Source organism: Microtus oregoni, unplaced genomic scaffold (assembly GCF_018167655.1).
Source record: "Microtus oregoni isolate MIOR12 unplaced genomic scaffold, Mior012 000060F_ref0000265, whole genome shotgun sequence".
Lineage (NCBI taxonomy): Eukaryota > Metazoa > Chordata > Mammalia > Rodentia > Cricetidae > Microtus > Microtus oregoni.
The window spans coordinates 2,804,769-2,815,232 of record NW_024543870.1 but is presented as its reverse complement, the minus strand read 5'-3'; the positions used below and the strand labels follow the sequence as shown (position 1 = coordinate 2,815,232).

At 49.1% G+C, this 10,464-nt stretch overlaps 1 protein-coding gene across 1 annotated transcript; it reads right to left on the bottom strand.

The window, feature by feature from the left end:
- Positions 1–4,980: 4,980 nt before the first annotated feature.
- On the bottom strand, positions 4,981–6,842 carry Hoxd13 (homeobox D13). The gene is made up of 2 exons (XM_041639672.1): positions 6,074–6,842; positions 4,981–5,231 (listed from the first exon to the last, which is right to left on the bottom strand). Exons 1-2 carry the CDS (start codon positions 6,840–6,842, stop codon positions 4,981–4,983), a joined length of 1,020 nt encoding a protein of 339 aa, XP_041495606.1.
- Positions 6,843–10,464: the final 3,622 nt, after the last annotated feature.

Here is a 10,464-nt window from a genome sequence, read left to right as displayed (position 1 = left end):
CTCCGACAAAGGGCCTGGACTGTGCTCGCAACAGTATTTAGTTACAACCCGGAATAAGAGGCCCGGCTCAGAGGATTGGACGAAACTTTGCCTGCAGGTTCTTCAAAGCCGGTCATTTCAGCACCGCCTACATCCCCCGACCCGTCCCCACCCCCCACCCCCCTTCAGGGTATTATGATAACACCCGCAAAGTTGGACTGCGAAGGACTAGGCTGCTAGCAGAACCAAAGCATGCTGAGGGAAGGCGAAGCCCTTGAGAATTTCCAGGCTTGTTTAGGAAAGCCGATGACATCGGGATGGGGGTACCTTTGCCCGAGTGTCTCTTGGGAGTTTTTCTGTCCTGGATTGGGTTTGCCATCATTTCCCACCAGCTGCCTGGCCAGGACTTGCTTCTTTCAACTTTAAGTTGTAATTCATACATTTTCCAGTATGAATACATTTTCCTCTGGACTTGATTGGAGAAGGTCTGGCAGGGCCACCAACTGTCCCTGGATTTGAGCAATGCCACTCCAAAGACCAACAATCCCTTTCGTAGAAAGAACCTCTCAGGAGGCCTCTGCCCAAGGCCTTTGGCAGCAAGGACCCATTCAGTGCGTGTGAGCCTGGAGTCCCAGGTCGCAGACAATACAGGAGGGTGAGGAAACCATGGGGGAAGGCGACACAAACCATTCCTGGCATTTGTCCTCAGGCATTATGCCTTTAGTGGTGTTATCCAGGACCCTCAGGTAATTCAATACTTCGAGGAGCCAAACCTGTGCATAAGGTACATTCCTGTCATCTCCCGGATTCACCTTGGTGACAGCTCATAAGCCAGAACTCCTAGATGTCCAGACAACCAGCTAGCTGCGTTCCTTGTGTCGGTGCGGTGCCTCCAGGCACGCGGGAGGCTGCAGGTACATTGGCTGGGCAAACAGGGAAGCCGAAAGAGTAGTTACTCCTTGGGGGCAGCAGTGTGTTTAACTCCCTGAGGCAGGCCCTTCTGGGACTAAGCCTTTTCCTCCCCCCTCCCTCCGCCCCTAGACTGTGGGATGGACGCCCGCGTTAGCCTGCAGCAGGACCCTCGGTCCCTGAGCCAAGCTGGAATTGGTTAGGCCCTCAGCTCTGGCAAGGAGACCACACAGGCGCCGCTGGAGGGCAAGGCTGACCACCTCGCTGAGACTTTATTGTGTGAGTTATGGCGACCAATTGGGTGGCTCTCTGGACGCAATCGACTTCTTCCTCCGGCTCTGGGGCGCGAGCGGGGGTGGGGTGAGTGTGTGGGTGTGTGGGGGCGATAGGGTGGGGGTGGGGGAAGTCTAGGGCTCTTCAGGGCACTATTAATTCCCTCCGTCTCAAGCATTGGGACAAGCTCGCCACTCTGTTCTTTCCTGGGAGGTGGGAGAAGGCACAAGTTTCAACTCCGATTTTAGAGGCCCAGGGGAACCCAAGCCCTAGGTATCCGATAGTTCTCATTTTGTAAGAATTCTCCTTTCTTTACTGGAGAGTCCTTGGCCTGAAATTTCGGTTTTAAGAATCCCATCCCTCTCAGCGCCTCTGCCTTATGCGAGAGAGATTCCTAGGTCTTAGAGTGCAGCTTTAGACTCTGGCTGCCCTAGAGTTCTGAGTTCTGGGTGAGCCAGGAGAGATAAGAAAGCTCGATATTCTCTCTCTCTCTCTCTCTCTCTCTCTTCCTCTCCTCCTCCTCCTCCTCCTCCTCCTCCTCCTCCTCCTCCTCCTCCTCCATCTCCTCCTCCTCCATCTCCTCCTCCTCCTCCTCCTCTATCTTCTCCTCTCCCTCCTCCATCTCCTCCTCTCCCTTCTCCTTCTCCGTCTCTTCTCCATCTCCTCCTTCTTCCCCACTTCATCCCCCGAGTTTATAACTTTCGAGGTCTTGCAGGGAAAGGGCTTTTCGAGAAGCTGGTGACAGAGCTGAAAACTGGAGACCCGGAGGGAAGGTGCACGGTGGGAAAAGAGGCTTGACTGAGAATGTGGGGAAAAAAGGCATCTGGCTGAGGACCCGAATGGCAAACTCTGCCAATGTCGCCGAACGCCCAGGAGATGGCGAGCGTGCTCCACGCCTGGAGAGGCGCCGCCGCACGGTCAAGATCAACAGTGAAGGGCGGTAGGGCCGGCTTGGGGTCGCCAGCGCTGGCGGTCATGGCCCGCTGCCAAGGCGCTACGGACAGTCTTGGAAAGCCCGAATTGTAGCAGCAGCTGACCCAGACAGCCGAGTCAAGGGACCTGACGCGAGGAAGCCTTGTGGCAGCGTTTTTTGTTTGACCTTCAGCCTCTGTACCAACGCCCTTTTCACCCCTTGAATCACGAATCATCTGCCGATCTTGGTCTCAACCCCAATCGCTAATAACACGCCAAGTTTCTGAGCAGCTCTCTGACTCTAACCGAAGAAAAAGCCTTTCTCCAAACTCCCTTGGCCTTCCGGGCTCCCCACGGGCCTCGCTTCCAGGGCCTCAGCCACTTATCCCTTGCTCTCCTCCTCCCGCAATCCCTAATATAAAAGGCACACATATAAATAACAAAGCCTTCATCTGTTCCTCATTTAGCCATCAATCCAAATACCACCAGAGAGCATTTGAGCGCAGTTTTAATCTTCAGCAAACCCCATTTCTCTGAGGCTCAGGGAAACTGACGTGTAACTGCAGATGAAAGGGAAACCTCGAGGCAATTCCCTCGACCCGATACAGGAAACCTGAGAAACGGACCTGTGAGATGAAGTGTGGCCTGGGAGACTAGAACCTACAAAAAAGAAATGAGGGGGCCAGGAGAACGGTGGTTGGAAGAAAGCTAAAGTGTCCCCCCCTCCCCCCCGCTTATTTTCTTGATGAAACACATCTTGTGAACAAAATAGCGAAGATATTGAGTGATGTTTCCCTAAGTGTGACCTCCGGGATGATGTGATCCTCCCTTTTCAGGGGTTTGTCCTCCACAGATTGAACTACACTTTGTATTTATACTTGTCTATCTCTGCCAGTATCTCCTCCTCTATAAAAGAAGCTGGCCCCTGTAGTTCGTAGTAAAATGTGGAACAAGCCAAGTTGGATCTGAGAAAACGAAAGTACTTCCCAACCTTAAGCCCCTGTGTTTTCTCCCCACAGCCCTGAGAGAGCCCTCCTACCACAAAAATTTACATATTGTGTGAGCTTTCAGAAATCTGTTTAACTAACTTTAGTCTCTGAAAGTTAGCTCCTGCTAGACTGTAGTGATAAAAAGAAGGAACCCCGTCTTTTTGTGACCATTGTCCTGGGTGGCAGTGAGAACTTGAAAGTTCTCAATACCTAAAACTGTTAAAATGTACAATAGTGATTTCAGGTGTCAATTGCTGCCTGCAGGATGGGGTGTCAGAAATGTTTCTGTTTTGATTGCCAAAAATGGATATGGCTTTCTCAAATTTCTGGATCTTCCTAGTGAAGATATTTATAATGGACCCTCTTTCAGGTCCCAAATGTCCTAGTGAGTTTGCCTCTATCCAAGCTCCCACATTCACATTGATTAAAAAATAAATAAAGTTGGTAAGTGAACTGATAATATTGAAAGAAATAAAATTTATTGATTTCAATGAGTTGGTCTGATTTAAAAAATGATCATTTTAGACAGATGATATCCTCATTTTAAAACATCACTGTTTGTGTTAGAGGGAGGCGGGCAGAAATAGAACATGGAAGTTTCAGAGACCAGAACTGGTGGTGTTTCCTTCATCTACAGATGCCGAAGAGAGCACGGTTTTATAATAAATAAGAACAGTTTCAAGAGACTTCACAGCCTTGAAAATCACAAATGTATGAAGACTCAGTGGAAACAGAGGGTTCTTTTTATTTATATCTCCCTAGGAGTAAAAAGTGATTTTTTTAAATGCTCAAAGCACGGCTCACACACATTGCATCTACGAAAATAATTTCTCAGTCGCATAAACATGCAACATTTGAAAGTAGTTCAGCGTCACTTTCAGAAGTGCCCTTTTTCTTGCTGGTCCTTAGAGCTCCATATTTTAAGAATGTGTTAGGTGTTTTAAAGCTCTGGGAGACCCATGCGTTCAGACAATTAACTTCTTCACTAGGATCTGGGTAGAAGTTCCCACCCATGGCCTCACTGGCTCAGTCTCTTTCCGAGGATTGAGGAGATGGCCTCAGTTCCGTTCCCACAGGCCCGAGGAGAGCAGTGGATTTATACCATCTAGGAGACAAGCTGCTGCCAACTGTAGGTGTTTAAAATAGCTGCTTCTAGAGTTGGAGAAATGAAGGCATTCAAGAGGGCGTACTGTTTCCAGATTAAAAGATTACAGCTACAAGGCGCGCTAACAAACACAAAAAACATTAAATGAGATTGCCAAAGATGGGGAAGACTGTCTTCATTTCAATATTAATAAGGTAGCTGCTTTTAAAGCCACTAGGTGCCTTCAATCTCCAAGCTTCAGACTCTACCGGCGACCCTACTTCACTGAGTGCCTGGAGCTGTTCCCACTTGCCTGGGGGCAACTTGTGAGAGCTAATGATTCAATTACACAATCACAGGGTACGAAAGGCTGAAAACAATTCAGGCCTAATGGAGTATGAGCATAGGCAGTTCTGAAAACGCATATAAAGTCCTATTAAAAAAATAAACCCCTAAATCCAATGGGCACTTCTCAAATTCATTTTGGGGGATTATTGAAAAAATACTTCAAGTTTTCTTTTTATACTGGCCTGGAGGGAGAAACAATGTTTTTTTTTTTTTAAAAAAAATCCTAAAAACAAGCCTAGACAAGAACAAAACCAATAAGCAAGAAAGAAGCAGAATTACAAAGTCAGATTGCATCAAAAAGTTTTAGAGCCAGATGAAGGGGGGGGGGGGAGAGAGAGAGAGAGAGAGAGAGAGAGAGAACCGATTCACAATGTTTGCCATCCTAGGCAGGGAAAGGGGAAATTAAATACATTTTCAAGTCTTTTCAAAGGTATTTTTGGAGACAACGGAAAGCCTTTAAACTGTCTGTGGCCAGCCTGGCCCACATCAGGAGACAGTGTCTTTGAGCTTGGAGACGATCTTCTTGTCTTTCACTCTTCGATTCTGAAACCAAATGGTTACTTGTCTCTCCGAGAGGTTGGTGGCAGCCGAGATCCGCCGCCTCTTGTCCTTGTTAATGAACTTGTTAATGGCGTACTCGTTCTCCAGTTCTTTGAGCTGCAGTTTGGTGTAAGGTACCCTTTTCTTCCTTCCCCGTCTGTAGACACACATGTCGGGCTGATTTAAAGCCACATCCCCTGGCACAAACAACAGCATGGGAAAAATTAGACTGCGGTACTTGGAGCGCCTAAAGCTTCGAATTGTGTTAGGTGACTGTATCTGTCTGTATCTGTGGTGTATGCATTAGTACTGGGCAGGGGCAGAGAATAAAGAAAATGAGATTGTTTATACTTTATTATTATTTACATAGACATATTATTTACACATTATTAAAGGAAGACTATTTGCACTTCAAGACAAAGGCTAATTTGATGGATCATGATGGTTTTTCAAACCGGCATTTTAACAAGCCTGGGATTTTATGGTCTGGTTATTGGGGAAAGCTCATAAGGGCAGTTTCTGCAATTGCCAGTTGCACACACACACACACACACACACACACACTTCAGATCTTTTACTCAAGCTTTAATTTCTGTTCCTGTGTTTGGGGATTTATGGGCTCTAAGCTTTAGTGGTCATTGGAACCTCACTTGAAAAACTGGGTGCTCAACTTTGACACCTTTTAGGAAAAAAAGCCTCTTAAGTAAGGAGGTTGAGAAAGGGAGGAGAGGGGGAGGGAGGGAGAGAGAGGAGGAAGGGAGGGAGGGAGAGAGGAGAGGAAGGAAGGGAGGGAGAAAGGAGCAAGAGAAGCAAAGGTAACTAAAGATATTGAACTGTAGGGCAAAAGCACCTTGCTGTACAGGGAAGGGAAAATTTGCAGAGGCGGTTTTAATTGGGAAAGTTACAGATTACAGAAACGACACCAACTTTTCTAGTGTGTTAAACCCGGTCGGGTCTGTACGGGCTTTTCTTTTCTTCCTTCTCTCCCATCACCCGCCCCCCCCCCCCAGTGTTGTTCTCTTTTCTACGTTGCTCCTACCTGGAAAGGACGATTTCCAAAAATGGGACCCCTGAGGCTGGTCCTTGGCACAGTACACCTGGCTGTTCCACCCGTTGGCTAGCGTCCAGGACTGGTAGCCCTCCATGGAGATGTATGCCTCGTGCCGAGGTTCCCCGGATCCAAAAGTGGACACCATGTCGATGTACCCAGGCACGTGCTGATAGGGACTTGTGTAGCCCTGGTAGAAGGACACTTCCTTGGCTCGCGCGGGCACCTCGTTGGTCGGTACGCTGCTGCTCGCCAGGCCCGACACGTCCATGTACTTCTCCACCGGGAAACCTCCGAGAGAGGCGTGCGGCGACGACTTGAGAGCGTTCTGTTGTAAGCCCACACCGTGCGACATGCGGCAGCTGTAGTAGCCGTTGCCGAAGTGGTAGCCGTAGCCCAGCGCCGGAGCGCCCGGGGGTGCTGCAGCGGTCGCGGCGGCCGCTGGCGCAGGACACTCTTTAGCCACCGGAGCCTCGGGGCGAGTGGCGATCACAGCCGAGGATGACGACGACGAGGAGGAGCCTGTGCGCTCTGAGGTCCCCGGGTACGCGAAGCTGGAGGCCGCCGCCGCCGCTGCAGCTGCTGCAGCCGCTGCCGCAGCCGCGCGTCCGGAATGTGTCCCCGCGAACACCGGCGCCGACAGGAAGCCGCGACACTGGCCCGGCGCCGCCACAGAGGACGAGGAGGAGGCCGGCGCCGCCCCAGCGGCCCCGCCGTCCGCCCGCAGCCCGTCCATGTCCCAAGTCCCCGAGCGGCTCATGGCCCGGCCTGGCCCGGCCCAGGCCCCGGCCTCGGCCCCGCGCAGGACACCATGGCGCACCGCGCCTCCTCCCTCCTTCCTGTGCTCCGCGCCGCGCTCGCACCCGCCCTCTCCCTCCCGTCCTCTCTCCCTCCGCGAGCCTCCCGCCTCCTGTCCGCCCGCCCGCCGGCCCTCCAACAGGTTAGCTCATCGCGGGACGTTTATAAAAACGAAGTTCAGGTTGGGAGGGGGCCTGGGCCAGTCGGGGGGCCGCCTCCCGCCCCGAGGGCGCCGGCCCAGGACCGTGCCATTGGCTGCTCCCGGCCACGTGGGGGTGGGGGCGCGGGCGAGCCAGGCTCCCAGCCGGGATCTGGCTGGACCCACCCACAGGGCCCCCACCCCTCCTCAGGCCTTTGGGAGGCCCACCTCCCATTTCTCCCCCCCCCCCCCGACCCAGGAGTTTACTCTGCAGCCACCCCCTCGAGTTGATTGCGCGACGGCCCATCTCAGGCCTGTCTGCAAGGCGGGCGCCGAGGCCTGCGCCTCATATCCACCACCGTTGTTTTTGCCACCTCTCTTCTGCTCCTCGAGCTGCACACCAAAATGAGGGTGGAGGACAGAGGTGGTCAGATGATGTGAAGACAGAGCAATCCTGTTTTTTGTTATTGTTGGTTTTTTTTTAAAACCTGTTGCTTACTTAATCTTTCGTTAGTCTACCTCTACACCCTAAATTCGAGACAGCCCAGTTTTCTTACCTTGAACTTACCTAAAGGGTAAAAGCAATTCACACAAAGATCAGTCCGAGCAGAGTCTTGCTATACAGACACCATCAGGCCACAAACCACTCTCAAAACGCCCTTGAGGTACACCAGAGACTTACAACTCACCTCAGAGTCGCAAGCGGGACAGTCTGCGCAGCTAGGAAGTTTACGGATGCCAGCTCCAAATCTCTTACCTCCCGGCAGCAGGGAGTCACTAAGAAGGCTGGCCTCTCCCCGGGCCCGCAGAAGACTTCGTGACCAGAGCGGGAGGAGAAAGCCACACTCAGACTGCCACGAATCCTCTGCGCCTTGCCCACAGCCTACCGGCCCCCAAGCATCTTGCAGTCACCACCCACCCCCGCCCGTTACTCATACCAATTAATTGAAAACTTCACTTTCCCAGGGACCTTTGTTTCGCTTCCTTTTCCAGGCTGCCAACTGCAGAGAATTGAGTGTGCCAAGTTAAAAGGATTTTTTTTTTTTCCCAAGTAAAGTCGGGGCTGGCGATAGAAGCCGCCCAGAACGCCTAGGTCCGACTTCACGGGGATAGCGCGTTCGCTCTCACCGGAGCTGCTAACCCAACTTTGGGGGTGTATCTGCTACAGCTCTAATCCTTCTATATTCCCACCCCATCCCAGTTCCAGTCATTCTTCTGCCCCAGAATCCCAGCATAATTATTCTGGGATCTTAACCACTTAAGGGTCGCCCTTGTGAGTCCTGGGTTGAATCTAGGTCTCCTGAGAGCAATACTAGACGTGGTGAGTCAAAAGTGCTGGCTGGGTGGGTGTAAGAGCCTCAAAGTGAGCCACTGGGTGCTGTTCTATCGACCTTTCAGACCAGTTTACCTGTTAAGAAAATCATTCCTTTAAACGTGTGGTACTGGGGCCAGTTTGTCACCCAGCACTACTGCCCTCTGATTGAAAATAGGCTCTGAGAAAGAAGAAGAGAAAGAGTGAGCAGGTCTTCCTGGGCCTGGTCTGGTCTGACCTTGCAGGGTGGGCTGATGGCTTTGGGACTGTTGACACGAAAAACACAGTAACCATAAAAGGCTCAAATAAAGGGGGAAAGTTATGAGAGAGGTACTAGAAGAGAGAAGTAAGAGAATTTGTTTGACTTTTAAAAGTCCTAGACTCATGGTCAAATTCAAATCTGGAGAGTCTCTCCAGGGCTTTGTGGATCTGTGATGAGCAGCCATTTGTTGATCAGGATAGTTCTGATTACTTGAGAGAAGGGAAAAGTTAGTAACGGAAGCTAGATTGCATCTAAAGGGTCAGGTAGTGGAGTTGCTGAGTTTTAAAAAGAGATTAGCAATTAAATGTTTTACATTCCCTTGTTTTCCTTTCTGTTATTCAGAGAGAAAACAGCATGGGAGAGCTTGGTATTTCTCCCCATGGCTTCAAACATTTGCTGAAATATTTTGAAAATACAACGGAATAAGCAGAAATAACTGGAAGCAACAATCTTTTGGTCTCCTAAAACTCAATATTTTAGTGATTTTGTGCTCTTTAAGCTTCAGTACTATCTGCATATACTCTGGCTAATACATTCAATAAACATTTTATCTTTAAAACAAAGATAAAAAGATAGAGAGAAGAGTTTGTCACGTTCTGTGATTCCAGTTCACACATCAGCCTTGGCTTCTTTTTTCTTCCTTATTTTTTTTTTCCTTGGCAAGAAATTAAGTTGTACTCAACTGGGGTAAAATTGGGATTAATACTCAGGTTGAAACCTCTCAATAAGGGCTCATTCCCAATAATGCTTTGTGGTGTTATTATAGGACTTGGAGTTTTCTGCCGATTTCAAAGGTTATTTAGAAATAGAGGAAGTTTTGATTAATGAACTTTGCCCTTTGCTATCCCGGGGTTTTCTGTGACTTCAACAAAGTTAAGTGTTAGGTATGCAGGAGGAGCAGGTTACACCCAGAGAAAGGTTCTGAGAAGTCGCATAGGTAGAGCCCCAAATCCTCAGCACCCCAGGGAAGTTTCTGCTATTGGGCCATGTGGAGGTTTTCTGCTAGGCAATGCTGGGATTGCTTTGTAGATGAACTAGTAAGGTTGTTAGTTTATAAGATGATAGACAGGTATGGAGAGGATTCTGAGGTTAAATGGGGAGAAATATTTTCAATTTAGCTTGTGTATCTTGTGTCCAAATTCTATTCAAGTTAAAATTTAATTGCAATCCTTTATTTTCTTTCATCTTTGAGGCACAGATCCACTCTTTAGCATAGACTGGCTCAAAATTCCAAAAGGGGTGGGATTACAGGTATGAGCCACTATGCCGGCTTTATAACCATTTTCGTTAGATGTCCCAGAGCACAGGGCGAGCCCTATATTTGTGTGTGGGTGTATCACAGTGAAAATTTAACACAAGAAGCAGGTTATGTTAAGCAAAAGAGTTTTGCAATGACAAGTGTCTCCAAATACTTACCGATTGCTCTGTGAAAAGTTTTTGATATGTTTCCTGATTTTGGTGAAAAACTCGTGCTGTCTTTTGTTGCTCCAAGTGCTCCATTACTCTTCTTTCTCCTTCACTTGCTCCTAACCCTTCTTTCCCTCCCGAAGAGGGAATTTCAACAATTTCTTTAGAGAATTTTAATCTGTTCTGGAGTCATAGCCTCTATTCTTTCTTGAAGATTTCACAAATTTGTATGTCTATTTAGGGATGGAAAGTGGATGGATAGAGACTAGCATTTAGACGTATTGAAGTGTCCTGCTTACCAAGGTAGCAATGAGCTCAATTAACCACATAATTTCTGCCTATTTCAGCCAGGATGGCAGGGTCTTGTCAGAATGGGGTTGTGGGAGAGTCCTTTGAAAGCATTTACCTTGATGGTCACAACCAGGAAATACAGGATATCTGTAAGTTAACTTTTGAGAAAACAA